The 17,837-nt window shown below is 34.8% G+C and overlaps 1 protein-coding gene across 2 annotated transcripts in view; it reads left to right on the top strand.

Annotated features, from left to right (window-relative positions):
- The window catches only part of VPS13C (vacuolar protein sorting 13 homolog C (S. cerevisiae)), a 187,757-nt gene extending 171,779 nt beyond the window's left edge, over nt 1-15,978 (top strand). For both annotated transcript variants that reach the window (XM_011940470.1, XM_011940469.1), the window contains 4 exons: nt 4,500-4,588; nt 11,577-11,700; nt 13,418-13,501; nt 13,822-15,978. In XM_011940470.1, coding sequence (XP_011795860.1) covers nt 4,500-4,588; nt 11,577-11,700; nt 13,418-13,501; nt 13,822-13,923 — 399 coding nt within the window. In that variant the 3' untranslated portion in view covers nt 13,924-15,978. The remainder of the gene's footprint in view (nt 1-4,499; nt 4,589-11,576; nt 11,701-13,417; nt 13,502-13,821) is intronic.
- The last annotated feature ends 1,859 nt before the right edge of the window (nt 15,979-17,837 follow it).

Raw genomic sequence — 17,837 nt, forward strand, 5'->3', positions numbered from 1 at the left:
TTTATTGTATATGATTACATTTATCTATCCTTCTGCATGCTTCTAACTTTATTTTCTTTGTTTTTCTGCCTGCACAGCAAGAACTGGAAATACAGGAATAAATGTTTCCTAAACTACTACTTGATTTCATCCTTAAAAATCAAAACAAACTGTGGTATTAATTGACTGTGTCTGAATTCCATTGTCAATTTTAATGAAATTTTCTTTAAAACTCTCACCTCCATCTGAACTTTTCACAGTAGTGGCTTGACTACAAATAAAAACTTGTGGTATCCCTGGTAATACTGTACTGAAATAAGAGATTAGTATAAAATATTAAAGGATGCAGAGAATCAACTCTCTTCTCCGTTTAATAGATGAAAGACTATATTGAGCTCAGAAACAGATATTGTTATTATCATTTCAAAAATTTTATCTTATGGTGTTCGTGTGCATTTCAGGTAAAATTGAAAAACAGGACAATTATTATGTCTAATTTAGTGAATATGTCTATGTGAGTCGTGATGATGGAATTACGTAGCTTTCTGTTTCACAAATGACTCTAAATTTACTTAAGTTACAGGGCTATGAACTGGAGCATCTGCTTTAATAATTGAATTGTCAGTTGCTCTGGGCCTGCCCTTAGACCTCAAATAATAGTTGGCACGTGAATTTTGAGGATGTTTCCTCATCCCTCTTTTTCCTGTTTAACCCCTTGGTACTGTTGCTAAATAAATGATAGTCATTTTCTAATTATGTTATATACATTTTCAGCCTTTAGCATTTCTGCTTTTCAAATATTGAATCTCCTTGTTGGTTATACTTATTTCATAATTATTAGTTTTAATTAATGTAGATAGAAGTTGAATATGTAATTATGCAGATTGCTGTGTGGCACTTGAATACATAGATTTCTTTATTTTCAAAAACCAACTTTTTGCTTTTAAATCCTTAAAGAGGTTTTATTATCTTAATGAGAGAAAAAATAATTATAAATCATTATTTTTGAAATTAGTACCCTCTTAGTTCTCAACATAAGTTATGTTTCAATTTCTTGTTTTGTAACAAATGATGGAAATGTTTAATTTAACAGTGTCTTATCTAGCAATTTTCATGTTTCACCTCAGAAACGAAGCCAAAGTATAAACTTAGATTTAGTGTTTTGTGTATTTGAAGAGAATGGAACTATTAACATATAATTGTTCAGTTGGATTATGTATTTTAAGGATTGCAGTTATCAAAATAATAAATTGAATGTTTTATGTTTAAAATAAGCACTTTAAAGAAGAAAGACTGACATCCAAAAACCAGCCTGTGCTAGATATACAAAGGAAATAACTTCTGTCCTTAAGGGACCAAGTATAACAAAACATGTAAATGTTAAAAGTAGCTGACAAACCTTTCTTTTGCCTAATTTAGTGATGGCAAAAATGTCACCACATGCAGTTTTCTAGGAGAGTCAAGCACAAATAACTAATTCAAGGTGCTGACTTAAAATCATCTCCAATAGTTACCCTTCCTGAGATTCTAAAAGTAACAATTTTTAATTTTACTGGTTGTATTGCTATTTTAATGAGACTTACTTTTGAGAACTCCTGTAACTTAAGATTTTTTCTTAATTGTTTTGTTTAGCTCTTTATTAATTTTTTCCTTGTGATATCTTTTTATAACTCTGTCAAAAAGCACAAAGCTTCAAGAAACTTTTAATCATTTTGTCTAAACATATAATCTTGTCTGATTTCTTAGTTTTAATTAAGATATCAGACAACTTTTAAAACTTTAATGCATTATTATAATTACTGGAAGAAATAGCATAATTATACACTAATGAGAGGACGTGGTAGTTTTTGCCGTGGATGTCAAGTGTAGGCATGGATAATTGAGATATTTAGGCTATTTCATTCTTTGCCCACCTTGCTGTGATCAGTCAGTTGGGTAAAAATATTTATTGATTATTTAGACTGTACTGGATACAAAAGAAGCCCTCTGTCCTTAAGGGACCAAGTATAACAAAACATGGAAATATTAAAGAGCATTAGAGTATAAAATTATATCATTTTAGCCCTTCGTAATATGGCCAAATTCTAAATAATTTATTTGGAGATCTTTTGATCCTTTTTCTCCTAAGTAGTACTCTGTATTCTTCAATACGTAGCTTTGAGAGTTACTAAATCACATGTTTTCATGAGATGTACTATTCTACTTATCCTCTAATCTTCATATATATTTATACACACACCCATATATACACACATACATATATACACACACACATATATATACATATACACACATATATACACACACATACACATATATACACACATACATATACATATATACACGCATATACACATACATGTACACATACACATACATGTATACATACACATATACACACATACATATTTACACACATATATACATACCATACATATATACACATATATACACACATACACGTACATATATACACACACCATACATATATACACATATATAGATACATTATATGTATGTATGTATAGTCATTTAATACTCATTTTGGTTCACATACTTATGATCATACAACATTTAAAACCACATTTTCTTGCTTTTTAGTTTTAGTTGTGTTTTTCCATGGTCTTAGAAATGCTTCATTAACATTTTTAATTCTTGTATTACCATCTATTGAGATAACATTATTAACTCCTCTTAATACATGACATTAAATTTGTTTATTATTTTACTAACAGTAATAATGCTGTAATAAACATCACTATACATTTTGGTTTTTTATATCTTGTTTGCTTTTTCATATTTCCATAGAATTTACTTGAAAAAATTGAACTACTGGGTAAAGGGCTTTTGCAAAGTATTGTTAAATTCCTCAAGTTGCATTTTTGGGAAGGGGACGTGAATATTTTATCAACTAATTTGGTCTCCTGCTGCCATGAGTGACTGAATGCCTTAATCTGAATCTCAGAGTGTAGTGGGTTTTTAGTAGTGCTGAGAACAAGTTTTCTAAAGTGTATTGTGGTGATAAATTATATTTTAAAAGCTCTCAATGGCTTGAAGCACAGTAGCCTAATAAGTAACGAAAATGCATACAAGATAGAAAATGGGTAGTATTTCTTGTACTTGCATTTCACATCTAAATATTTTAACATATTTAAATTTCAAGCTGATGATAAATGCATTACATTATTAAATTCATTTCCCATTTTCTCTTTGAAAAAATTAAGGCATAAATGTTAAAAGATTTTAGCTAATTCGCACAAGTGAATTGTGAAACAAGTAAGTATTGCTGTGAAATCTGCAGTCCTCTCTGAGACTCATTCTGAAGATGAGATCCCAGTTCTTTGTGGATTCCTCTTCCTTATTCATGGCTTTTTGCAATTGTCAAGGAATGACTAGGTACCAAGCAACTTTAAAAAATGTATATTTAAGCATTGAAATAATATCAAGTGTGATTTCTCTGTGTTTATATTGATTATATTATCCTTTTAATAATATTGGCATTATATTCTTGGTCATAAAATGTTAAGGTCTTATTTATTCAGTATATTTATGTTCTGTATTTTCATATATATTATCTATTTTCAACCATGCATTATATATAATGTCAGTAATAGTATTTCATTAGCATTCATTATTAAAAAAACTTTTTAATATTTGACTAATTCAAGTCACAATACTGTTGAGATAGCTGAAAAGGAAAATAAATGTGTTTTAATGTGCTACTACTTATACTTGAATTACTTTATGCTCATATTTGTTTTTAGAAATAAATTGTGCCAGCTATTTTGAAATCTTAGAAATTGTTCATATTAATATTGTCATATTTTTTTCTATAAGAAATATAATTTGATAGATAAATATACTTCTCCATGCATGTTTAACCTATGAGATCAAATGTTCGAATCATTAAACATTAATTATCTTGGAATTTTATTATGTGTATAATATCTATTAATAACTGTGTGTAAACCAGTGGTTCTTAATCTTTGAGAGAGATCACAGACCCCCCCCATGATAAAAAAAAAAAAAAAGAACTGACAAAAAATATGAACTGTGCTCTGAAAAAAGTTTTAGAGCCGCATTTTCAAAATTTTCTATTTTATGTTAGGTAGTTCAGAGACCCACCCCAACGTCCTACCAATGACCCCTATTTCAAAGCCCCTGTTTGACTAATGTTAATGTAGTCATTTTATATTAGCATATGTTTCTTAATTAAAATGTGTGATAATTCCTGGTAGATATTTTAATATTTCTAAGTTACTGCAGAACAAAATATATTTTGCCAGAAGACCACTTGGTAAGCATTTAATACATGTTTTTCTTTTAAGGCTGCAGTGGAGGTTAACTTACAAACATGCTGTGAATATTTTTCTAGCTTCATGTACCAATATGTAGAATTGTGCTTTTATTTTTAATAAATGTTTTCCTAACACTATTATTATAATTAGATAATATACAGTATTGTAAATACTACTGAAATGCATATACTTCCCAAATCTAGAGCCTGGTTTCCTTTTCAGAATCATATCAAAAAGTTGGAAGGAGAGACTTACCGATACCACTGTGCTATTCCTGGAAGCAAGAAGACAATCCTTATGGTTACAAATAGGTACTGACTTGAAGAGACATTTTTCCAAATACTACTTAGTTGCATAGGTCACAAGAATTTTGAAGGCTAAAATGGCAGAAGATTTGGAGAATTGTACTTGAAATTCTCCAAAGTGAATGGCAAAATGTTCATTTTCATAGAATCGCAACAATACAGATCTAAATATGTCCTTTGAGATTTTCTGTTCCAACCTCCTCATCTTAAAGATGCTGAAACTGAGACTCAGTGTGGCTTAGGGACTTACCCAAGTTACACAACTACTGAGAGAATCTAGAATAGGCTTTATACCTGTAATAGTGATACCCTTATTCTTGAATTACAAGTCCAGTTATGGAGGATTAATTCATGAATCACTTTTCTTACTAAGTTTTATTTTGAGTGATTAGCATACCACTTTTAAAGGATGGCATTACTTCTGTATGTTTATCTCAGCTTTTCCTAAGCATTTGGTTGTGGTAGATAATTTTTCTAATTAAAAGAACTTAAACTAAACTACGAAGCTTATTTTCCTGGGATTTATCCTAGATAATAAACTTATCCCAAAATGACAATTATAGTTTAATAATTTTCAGAACTTTCTTAGTGATGAGCTTTATAAGAGTAAGGCAAAGTTCTTACAGTAGGCAAAATGTGCATTAGATTCCTCATGACTGCATTTAAATTTATTTGATTGGGAAAAAAGGAAAGCTGAATGACAGGATAAGAGGTTAACCAGTCATGTAAGAATCCTCATGTAAGAGAAGATTCTCCAGTCATGTGATTTGCTCATTAGTTAAGAGGTAAAAATATTCACAAAACAATCTAAAAAGCAGATTTTATGACTTTGACAAGTAATCACTTATTTTTTATGTCCATAATTTTATGTCATCTTCAATAGATTAAGCCAAAAACAATGTTTATTTGTCTTAGATATTGTACTTAGCTGTTGCAATGTGTTAATTCATTTTAAAATTATATCGCTTTTATATAATTCAGTACTAGGCAATGAGAATCAATTTGGGGGTTTTTTGGTAATATGTATTACTTTAGTACTTACTTGATTTAAGCCATTCTATGGGTGTATTACTGTATACATTATATATTTGATTTTTCTTCAAGTACATTGAAAAATCATCATCATTTAAAATCTAGTTACTGATGGAGTTGTTGAGAAGGTAATTAGTAAAATATACGTGACCACTAAATACTATGAGTTGGTTTCCTTGCTAACCTTACTTAGTACTCTTTTCTTTTCTTTTCTCTTTTCTCTTCTTTTCTTTCTTCTCCGCTCCTCTCCTCTCCTTGTGTTTTCTTTTTCCTTTTCTTTCTTCCCCCCACCTTTTTTTTTTTTTTTTTTTTGACAGGGTCTCACTCTGTCACCCAGGCTGGAGTCCAGTGGTGCGATCTCAGCTCACTGCAACCTCCACCTCCTGGGTTCAAGTGATTCTTGTGCCTCAGCCTCCCCAGTAGCTGGGATTACAGGCACACACCACTATGCCCGGCTAATTTTTGTATTTTTATTAGAGACAGGGTTTTGTTATGTTGGCCAGGCTAGTCTTGAACTCCTGGCCTCAAGTGATCCGCCCACCTTGGCCTCCCAAAGTGCCAGGATTACAGGCATGAGCCACAGCACCTGGCCTTGGTAGACTCTTTCTAACAAGAATTTATTTGATTGAGGTAGTTATCATTATGGTAATCAGTTAGACCTTTAATGATGACATTAAAATAGTAGCATTTCTTCCAAATTTAGTATTCTTAAAAATAACATTTTCTTTTTTAAAGATATGGCCAGGCTGGACTCAAACTCCTGGACTCAGGTGATCCTTCAGCCTCAGCCTGCTGAGTAGCCTGGACTATAGATATACATCCACCACCACATCCAAAATAATTTTTATTGCTAAAGTTATGGCTGTTCATTGTAGATAACATAGATCAGGAGTCAACAAACTTTCTTTAAAGGGACAGATAGTAAAATTTAGGTTTTAAGGGCCATACTGTCTTTCTCAAACTTTTATTTTTGCCCTTATAGTAAGAAAACAGCTATGAACAGTACGTACAAGAATGCCATAGCTGTGTTCCAGTACAATTTTATATATTAAAACAGGTCTTGGGCTGGATTTGGCTTGAAGAACACAGTTTGGTCACCCCAGTATTGACAATAAGGAGATGAAAATAGGCTGGGTGTGGTGGCTCAAGCCTGTAATACCAGCACTTTGAGAGGCTGAGGCGGGCAGATCACTTGAGGTCTGGAGTTTGAGACCAGCCTGGTCAACCTGGTGAAACCTCATCTGTACGGAAAATGCAAAAAATTAGCTGGACTTGGTGGCGCATGCCTGTAATCCCAGCTGTCTGGGAGGCTGACGCTGGAGAATCACTTGAACCTGGGATGCAAAGGTTGTAGTGAACCGAGGTTGCACCACTGCACTCCAGCCTGGGCACCAGAGCAAGACTCTGTTCAAAAAAAAAAAAAAAAGAAAAAAAAGAAAATGAAAATAACTAACCATACATACATTCTGGTTTGCCTAGGACACAGTAGGTTTGCTTGCACGTTTTGTCCCTATGAAATTATCAATAGCTATTCCTTTCATTCTTAAAAGCATCCTGGTTTGAATAACAGATTATATGATAACCCCTAAAAATATCCTTTACAAGCAATCTCAGCACCCAGAGATAACCACATTAGCTGGCACATTTTATGAAAACTATGTACAAAAAAATGCATTATTACATTTTAGTCTTGTTAGTGTTTCATTTTCAGTGTACTGTGATCATCTTTCCAAAGCATTAAATATTCTTTGACAATATGATTTTTAATGACTGCATAATTTTGTATTTGTGAATATACTATAATTTATTCAAATACTCTTTTGTTATTGGACATTTTTTCCCTAATATCTTATTGTTATATATTTGTAACCAAATATTTTTTCTATTATTTTATTAGAATAAAATTTTAAAAGTGGGATTGCTAATTTAAAAGTTGTGAAGAGTTTTGAGGTCCTTTCTGTATATTGCCAAGTCATTTTTCAGAAAGGTTGTATTGGTTTTTTACATACCACCCAACAATATATGAAGTGTTCTTTCTCCTGTGTTTTGCTGAGAGTAGGTTTTATCATTTAAACTTACTTTTTGCTAGCTTGATGGGTAGAAAATAATTTTTTGTTTTAATTAGCATTTCTTTGATTACTGTTGAGCATGAACCTTTTAATATATCATCATCTATTTATATTTGCTAATTTGTGAATTACTTGTTCATATTCTTTGCTCATTTTTCATTGGTATGTTAGTCTTTTTCTTACTGAATTTAAAGAACATTTTGCAAATTAATGATATTAGCCCTTTTTGTCAAATGTGGTATTGACATGTTAATGATTACTAATTGAGTTTCTCAGTATATAGCTTTTTTTAATTTTGAAATTCACCCAAAACTTGGTCCCTTAATGTTTTTTTTTCTAATGAGTTTTTAAAAACAAAACACAAGTTCTCATGTCCTACATTTCTTAGACTATAGCTTCGCTCATTGTTCCTAACTCTGCTGTAGTTTATTTTAGTAATCTTTTTGAGAAATTGATTATTGAGCAGATTAAAAAAAATGATCAACATATGACAAATACAGGGACACAGAGATAAAGTTACATCTCTGTCCCTTCCCTGTTGTAATGGGTGGGGGGCTACAAATTATCGGTGACATCACAGTATGATAGGTGCTAAGAAAAGCGATAGACAGAGTCTCTGAGGATATACGGAAAACTGTTGGTACAGTAAGATGGGGACCACAGTATCATGGGAAAAGTGTCAGGGAGGCTTGTATAGATGAGGGAGTGATTGAGCTGAGTCTTGAGTATGTAGCTCTTGCATAGGTAAACTAGAGGCAAGCGGAGGCATACAACAGTATGGCACTTTGACCAGTAAGATCAGTGTGGAATGGCTGGATGGTAGGATGTTAGTGTTGGGAGATGAGTCATAGGTAGCAGCTCATAAGATTTTAAGGGTTTAGGTTGTATCATTAATGTGATGGAGAATCACTGGTTTTTGCTTAAGGTCTAGTCTGCTATTTTATTTTTTTGAAACAGGTTCTCATTTTCATTGCCCAGTCTGGAGTGCAGTGGCTCGATCGTGGTTCACTGCATTCTTGACTTCTCTGGGCTCTGGTGATTCTCCCACCTCAGCCTCTCACATACTTGGTACCACAGGCATGCCCCAGCTAATTTTTTTGTATTTTTAGTAGAGATGGAGTCTCACTATGTTGCCCAGGCTGGTCTTGAACTCTAGGCTCAAGCAGTCCTCCTGCCTTGGTCTCTCAAAGTGCTGGGATTACAGGCATGAGCCATCACACCTGGCTATCTGTTGTTTTTTTGTTTGATATCACTTGTAGCTTCTCACACAGAATAGTACACACATGAGTAATCTCTCTTTTTTGCTATCCCACAGAAGGTTTGTAAGCAAGTAATATGATGAGGCTTGTAGTTTTAAAAGATCCTTGGTGGTTTGGATGTTATACTGGAAGAGAATCAGTCCGGAGGCAAGGAGACCAGTTAGAGACTGTATAAGTTTTCTGTTGCTGCACAACGAATTACCACAGAATCCACTTCAAAGCTCATTTGCTATTGTTGGCAGAATTCTAAGATCCCTGTTTCTTGACCTCTGTCAGCCAGCAGGCTGCTCTTAGCTCCTAGAAGCTACCCTTATTCCAACCGAGCAAGGATGCTTTGAATCTCTGACTTCTTGGTCTCTTATCCAGATTTAGAGTTCATGAACTTAGGTCAGGCCCACCTACATAAACAATTTTGGCTTAAAGTCACCTGTGCCTTATAACAAAACCTAATCTTGGAAATGAAATCCATTATATTCAAAATCCAGGGGACTGTACAGAGATATATACCAGGGTTGGGGAATCTTGGGGACTGTCTTAGAATTCTGTCCACCATAAAGACCGTGGCAGCTATCATAGTAGGAAGTGGGGAGGGCCTAAAGAATGAGGATTTGACTTACGAGACAAGGCTGGGTGACTGAGTGGATGTAGAGGAGAAGGGAATACATGATAGGGAGGGAGGGAGGGAGGATAGATAGATAGATAAATAGATAGTTGGAGTCTGGATAAAAATCTGGAGTTGAGATCTTTCTGAGAGACCATTCTGAGAGAGTGTGTAAGTGGAAGACCAAGATTTGAACCCAGGCAAACATGGTGCAAGAGGAAGAAAATGAAGGAGACATTCTAGGTGGTAGGAGAACAGTGGTATTATTGGGATGGTAAAGAGAAGAGTTTAAAGATAATTGGAATAGTGAATTGTGTTTGGCACGAGGATTTGTAACAGCCATCCTTAGCTCTGTCAGCGGATTATCAACTGGGGCCAGGAGTGTGGGTGGTGAAGACTGTTTCAAAATGTATGGTGGTGTTGGAGATTGCCACAGTGATTGCAGGACACTACTGCCACTTACTAGGCTGGGGCTAGGGATGTTCAACTTTGTCCAGTGTACAAGACTATGCCATACAAGTCCACAATTTCATAGCACCTCTGCTGAGAAATATAATGCCAGGGATCTATTTTAGTTCTCCACCCTCCATTGGTCACCATGTTCATTCATGTTTACCTTCTAAACATCTCGTATCTAGCCCTTTCTTCTCCCTTGTCAGAGCCACTGCTACACTTGAGGCTTTCATTGTCTCCTGATTGAACTATTGCCGTTAACTTCTTACCTTGATTGTCTATTGCCTTACCTTGATTGTCTATTGCCACTCTGTTTGCCACCTCCCTTCTGTTTACCACCAGAACCATGAATCTAAAATAATAAACATTATCATGTCATTTCCTCTTCATTAAAAGTGAAACAACATTATCATGTCATTTCCTGTTTCATTAAAAGTGAAAAATGTTTTAAAAGGAACAAAAATAGCCCTTCAAGGTCTGGTGCTAAGCTCATTTTCTCACCACTTCACCTTGGTATCTATCTGGTATTCCAGCTGCAGACCTCCACATTCCTCAAATAAGTCTTTCGTTTTTTATACTCCTTTATGTGTCAGTGTGTTTCCTCCTTTTGTCTGGACTGTCATTTCCCTTACCCACGTAGAGAACTCCTTCCTTTCAAGACTCAACTCCTATGTCGCCTACTTTACCGATACGATCTGTTCCTCTCTCTCTCTTGCTCCAAAAGACTAATCTGCACACTCAGTTACAGCCCTTGTCTAATTGTGCTGTAGCATTTATTTACATGTTTGTTTCTCCTCTAGCCAGTGAGCACCTCTCAACAGAATTATCTTCCTTGTTTCTCTGGCACCCTAAATATGTGTTGAATTAATAGTCCTTCTCTTCTTTTGTAATTTTGCTTTCTGTAATAGAAGCTTAATTTTAGGTATAGTTGTATGAGTAATCAAAATGAATCACACACTGAGAAATCAATGTGGATGCCCTTTAAGGGTTCTGTTATTTTTTTTAATTGCCATTGAATAAAATAAGATACTCTGTGATAAAGTATATTAGCATTAAAGTGTTCAAATCTGATCTTTATTAGTAGGCCTCAAGTGAATCTTTGCTGACATTTAAGGTTTATGACATTTCCTTCACGTTCATTCTTGACTGGAAGGCATAAATGGCAGACAGTAAAGAGCAATTAATAATTTTCCAAGTAAAACATTTTCAGGAGCTTCTGCCTTTATTGCTCCCCAGATGAGAACACAGCCTGTTTCTTATGTGTTCCAAAGATGATTTCCCTATCAGCTTTTTTGGTCAGTTAACCAAAAAAGAAAAAAAAAGAAAAAAAAAGTTTCACTTTTCTGAATTCTGCAAGATTGACAGAAGGGGAATTTTTGAAAGTCTACTTTGTTACTTGGTAGGTGTCGTGTTTGCTCTTTATTTGACAGTTATCTAGACTTAAAAACAATGAAGCAGGTTTTTTTTTTAGTGCCAATTTGTATTGTTTTCTAAGTAAGTGCTACCTCTGCCATCCAGCAGGATGAAATATTGGCGAGAATAAACTGTCTTCATCATTATTGTTTTCTTTTTCAAAATAGGAGAGTGTTGTGTATAAAGGAAGTTGAAATCCTGGGCCTTATGTCTGTAGACTGGCAATGTCCATTTGAAGATTTTGTATTTCCTCCTAATGTCAGTGAAAATGTGCTAAAAATTTCAGTTAAGGTAAGAAAACATGTCACACCTTTAGAGCTAAGAATTCATTGCTTTCAGACTGTTTTGCAGTTAACTACACAAAATGTTTGAAGGATTAGTGTCGTTATTACTACTATATGCTGAGACATAAAGAAAGATGTAATCAATTTCTTTGTATAACTGTACTTTATTTTCTGGCAGTCTTGATTGCATAGAGTGAAATATCAGTCTGCCCACCCAAATAATTAAGATTCTGATATGCTGATATTTTCTTTTTCATAGAATTAAGCATTAGTAAATAGAGTTTTTTTTTTAACTTCATATGGACACCCATATTGCTATAATCTTAGATATTTCTGGAAAGATTCCCTCTTTTTAGGTTTTTAGAAGATTATTGGCCGGGCGCGGTGGCTCAAGCCTGTAATCCCAGCACTTTGGGAGGCCGAGACGGGTGGATCACGAGGTCAGGAGATCGAGACCATCCTGGCGAACACGGTGAACCCCCGTCTCTACTAAAAAAAATACAAAAAAACTAGCCGGGCGAGGTGGCGGGCGCCTGTAATCCCAGCCACTTGGGAGGCTGAGGCAGGATAATGGCGTGAACCCGGCAGGCGGAGCTTGCAGTGAGCTGAGATCCGGCCACTGCACTCCAGCCTGGGCGACAGAGCGAGACTCCGTCTCAAAAAAAAAAAAAAAGAAGATTATTAAGTGATTTGATAAAAATAAATGTATCCAAAATTCCCATGTTTTGTAATATTTGGCATTTATGGAATGCTAATACAGTTGAAGTGTGTAATAATACTTTTATGTCTTTTCTCCCATCATTTTGTAAGGAAGCACTTTTATTTTAATTACATAGTAATTTGTAAAAGTGATACTCTATCTTTTGTGTAGTTCTTAGACTCAAGTACTTAACTTTCTTTGAAATATGTTTGTTACATTATATATATTATAAATTTATTTTCATGGCTTTACAAAACTATAAATTGTTCTAAATATGGTAATTTCTTTAGTGTATTTGTTTTCCCTAAACAATAATGTTATTTCTATTAGTGAAACTATCTGCAAAACGTTTACTGTGAAATTTAGTAGCCAGAAGAACATTTACTGTGAAATTTAATAGCTATAGATGTGAGTACTAGTACCCTTTAATTTATGTTTACGTATCTTTTCATGGAAATTTATAAATAAAAGGAAATACCATGTTACCCTGCCATTTTATATTTCAGCATTACTGCATTGTAGAATGCCAAAATTTAAGGAATGTCTTGGTGTATGAAATACAGTTTTCAAACTAGGAAAGACTATGTCACTGTGCATATATTTTACAGTTTCCTCAGTTATCACTTTTTCTTTCACATCAATGGTGAGAATTGACTCAATGTATTTTACATTATACAGAAATTTTATGTATCAGCCAAAGAAATGAGGGAAGGGTTTTTTTGATTTCTCAGATGTGATGAGTTACCAAGTGGTGTTTCTGTAGTCTATTTATCATAGCCTGCAGAAAGCCATTATTTTATACAGATAGATGTATGCTCATCCAATTTTATACATTCTAACAACTCACATATGGAAATACTGTCCTTGTTCCAAGATGATGTATTTCATGTCTTACTTGAATGTGTGTATTTGGTTAGTCCACTTGTTTTAAAATAGAGTTGACGTTTAAGTATACAATTAAAAGTTAGGATTTTTTTTCCTCCTCAGAATACTTTCTTTTCTATCATTGTTTCTTTTGAAACAGGAACAGGGTCTGTTCCACAAAAAAGACAGTGCCAATCAAGGCTGTGTTCGAAAAGTTTACCTGAAGGACACCACCACAGCAGAGGTAAACAATTTAAAGAGCACACCTCCATTTTTTTTTTTAGCTGAAATACCGTTTTAAAAGCCTCTTATAATGAATGCCATTATTTCTCCCAAAGCTCTCCCAATTATAACCGTGGATGGATATATAAACTTAAAATAATATACTGTGGACTCAGTCGGGTACAAGGGTTTTATTTTTATTTGACATATCTGGACTCTATCCTTGGTCCTTAGCTATTGGTCCTGTTTGGAGAGCTTCAACCCTTGCTTTCATACCTTTCCCTTCAATTAAATGAGCCTATACCTGTCTTTACAAATCATAATAAGTATTTTACTTTACAGAGAGCATGTAATGCCATTGAGGATGCACAATCAATGAGACAGCAGCAAAAATTGATGAAGCAGTCATCAGTGAGACTTCTCAGATCCCAAGTGCCATCTTAATCACAGATCCCAGGCGCTACAACAGGGGGAAAAAACAATCACTGGTCTTGTCTATAAATCACTCTGCTTTATCTTGCTAAAGACAATTTTTCAAGCAATCCTTTAGTTTTATTTTTCTAGAATAACTAGTACTGGGTTTTCTAGTTTTTTCACCTTTTGGTTTTTACTCTAATTTTGTCACCATGTATATGTTAGCAGTCCAATTCTATGCCGCCACCCAAATGGGTCAGACCCTTGAAGAAACATCACTTCGAACTCAGAATGAAATTTTCATTAATATTAAAATTGTGAAGCAAAGGTCAGTAGGCTTATATTTAATTAAAGCCTTACTGAAGAATAAGAAAGGAGCTTAGGATGACTAGTGTTCTTTGAAAGGTTTTTTTATTTTGTTTTTTTTTTTGTTTTTTTTTGAGACCGAGTCTTGCTCTGTCACTCAGGCTGGAGTGCAGTGGTGCGATCTTGGCTCACTGCAGTCTCTGCCTCCTGTGTTCAAGCAGTTCTCCTGCCTCAGCCTCCTGAGTAGCTAGGATCACAGGTGCATGCCACTACACCCGGGTAATTTTTTTTGTATTTTTAGTAGAGATGGGTTTCATCATGTTGGTCAGTCTGGTGTCGAACTCCTGACCTTGTGATCCACCTGCCTCGGCCTCCCAAAGTGCTGGGATTACAGGCATGAGCCACCACAGCTGGCGAAAAGGCTTTAAGCCATGGACAAATGTTGGACCCTGACATTTTGTTTAAGGGTGATTTGTTCAATAATTGAACTGAGTTAACATTTTTTTGTAAGCCAGGTAATTGAATGAAGGAAAGCCACTAAAGGGAGAAATGACATGTTTTCTACTTTCTTTTCATGAAAACACTGTTTTTCCCTCGAATAAAGCATATTTTACTTTGGTGCTTACTTTTCCTCCTTGCACTCTAATAAAAAAATGTGGACAATCAAACCTTAAAATATCTACACTCTGCCCTCCGTAATGTAGCATTTATAAAAATTTGGAAGCTATTTACATGCTCTTTCAAGATGAGCTTATATGACACAATTATTTGCTGATACATGAAACTGTTGCACCTTAAGTTTCTCAAGACTCTGAAATATGTAAAATTCAATATTTTTATATTCCCAGAAATTGTTTCTTACAGGTTGAAAGACTTAAGGGCATCACAAATTAACACTTACTCCTAATGCACACCTAGAATGTACTTTAAATACTTATTAAGAAGAATGAAAATTCTTTGGTTGTTTTATATATAAATAAGGCCTATATAATGACACTGCATTCCTTGAGGGAGCAGGCTCTGTGAGAATCAATTCAGTATAGTATTTTTTTTGTCCTTTCTCCATCCTTGATCAGAGATAAACTATTAAAACTTTAAAAAACACTCAAAAATGTTTAAGGTTTTTGGTTGAACCTTTAGACTTGCTAATAATGTTTAGCATGACAACATTTGTTTCAAATCACTGAATTCATGAAGATGTGGACGCACTTGGTTTGCTCTATTTTTGTTTATGTATGGTAGTGGTTCTGTCATCATCATTCATGTTTTTTAAGGCCTGGTCATAAAACTTTAAATTTTACTGGTGTTACTTAATGTATATTCTAAAAAGAGAAGGTAATAACTAATGCCCTAAATGTTTGATCTCTGTTTGTCATTACTTTTTCAAAATTATTTTTTTCTGTAAAGTATAATATATAAAACTTCTTGCTTAAATTGAATTTCTATATTAGTGGTTAATTGCAGTTTATTAAAGGGATCATTATCAGCAATTTCATAGCAGGTGTTCTAGTATTTTGTGTTTTTAAAACAGAATTAGGAATTTGAGATATCTGATTATATTTTTCATATGAATCACAGCTGTTGACAATGTCCTATGTATTTAAGAAATTATATCATACTGATACTATTTGTAACATTTTTATTTGATTTAATCTCCAGGGACAGAAATAATTCATTGGTAAAGTATAATAATGTGTTTTTTTTTAAAATGCTTTGAGAGTCAATTACTTGCATATGAGAGAAATAAAACATTTGGCACAATGTTTACAGGTGTGAAAACTTTGTGGGTTTGTGTTATTCAAGTAACATTTGCTTCATTTTTTTGTCTTTCCCTTTTCCTTTTCCAATCCAATAATAGTGAGAAGTTATATTAATAGTTATGGAGGACTTTACCAGATACTAGTCAGATAAGCTTTTTCTCAGGGGTACTGAGCCCCTTTATCACACTGGAGATCTGTGGCACAGACCTCCAATACCGGGGGATTACAGTGAATGCGGTTGACCTAGGGGCCCAGCTGCACTTTGGAATCCATTGCGGTATTTGCCTTGAGTCCATGCGTTCCGTAGTTTCTCTCAGCGACTGGCTGAGTATGGCAATTATATTAAGACATACTTAGTCTAGAAATTCTAGGAGACACAGAACTCCTCTGACAGCCGACTCTGGCTTGGAGACTTCAGTGGCCTTGCAGACCTTCTGAGACTGCATAGCAGTCTGGGATGGTCTACCATACTGCTCTCTTTCTCTTCTCCTCCCTCTTGCACATGGGGTCAGACTACAAGTTTGGAAGGCTCACCCAGTGCTGGATTATCCAGTAGGAAGAATAAGTTCATGCTGAGGGCTGTAGCAAAGCAGGGACATTAAAAAAAGAGAAAAAACAAAAACAAACAAAAAAATGTACCCAAGCTTTGTAAGAAAAATTCCATACAGGGTGGACTTCCTTCCATGTGTTTTCTGATTTAGTATTGTTTTTATTTTGAATGATGCAGGAAGGAGGACACTACCATCTTTTTGGTGCTTTGGGTTTCTAAGTATGTTGATCTGGTGCTGCCTGGATATCTATTTTTAACAAAGTTCCTTGTGTGTTTCTAATGTATAGCCAGGACTAAAAATTAATGCTCTGGACTTAAAATGGTCAAATTCTTAAAGGGCTTTACAGATCTCAATGCCAGTTAATATTAAGTTACAATTATTGCCAGAGCCAGAAGAATCATCTTTTTATTGGGGAGAAAAACCAAAGATTCTTAGAGGATAGAAGATTGCTCATAATGGGGTCATTTGTCTTCTGGGGACAAGCCCTTGTGGTTGAGAATCACTGCCGGAATGACCATGAGTACTGACGAAAGTGGGTTCTGTGCCATGTGTGTCAGCTCTAAGAGGAAGCCTAATGTAAATGACGAGTTAATGGGTGAAGCACACCAACATGGCACATGTATACATATGTAACAAACCTGCGTGTTATGCACATGTACCCTAGAACTTAAAGTATAATAATAATAATAATAATAATAAAAAGACAGGATATGGAGATGTAATCTCTCAGAAGGTTTTTTTTAAAAAAAAAAAATCAAGGCCGGGCGTGGTGGCTCAAGCCTGTAATCCCAGCACTTTGGGAGGCCGAGACGGGCGGATCATGAGGTCAGGAGATCAAGACCACCCTGCCTAACCCGGTGAAACTCCATCTCTACTAAAAAATACAAAAAACTAGCCAGGCGAGGTGGCGGGCGCCTGTAGTCCCCGCTACTCGGGAGGCTGAGGCAGGAGAATTGCCTAAACCCGGGAGGCAGAGCTTGCAGTGAGCTGAGATCCGGCCACTGCACTCCAGCCTGGGAGACAGAGCGAGACTCCGTCTCAAAAAAAAAAAAAAAAATCAGACTCACTGGAGGAGAGGGAGTACGTTTCTCTTGGTAATTGTGCCACTAGTGGGAAAATTGAGGCTTACACGTGAATTCATGCTTGAAAGTATCTTCGGTTATAAGTACGTATCATTCAGTCAACTGTGGGTCTCTTTGAGGTGAAAAAGTCTTCAGAAAGACTTCTGTTTTGTTTTTACAAACCACAGACACATAGTTCCTTATTCAAAATTCAAACATTCAAAAAGCTCTAAAAGCCAAAAGATTTTGCAAAAGTTTGAAACAGA

Source organism: Colobus angolensis, unplaced genomic scaffold, assembly GCF_000951035.1.
Source record: "Colobus angolensis palliatus isolate OR3802 unplaced genomic scaffold, Cang.pa_1.0 Scaffold19, whole genome shotgun sequence".
Taxonomy (NCBI): domain Eukaryota; kingdom Metazoa; phylum Chordata; class Mammalia; order Primates; family Cercopithecidae; genus Colobus; species Colobus angolensis.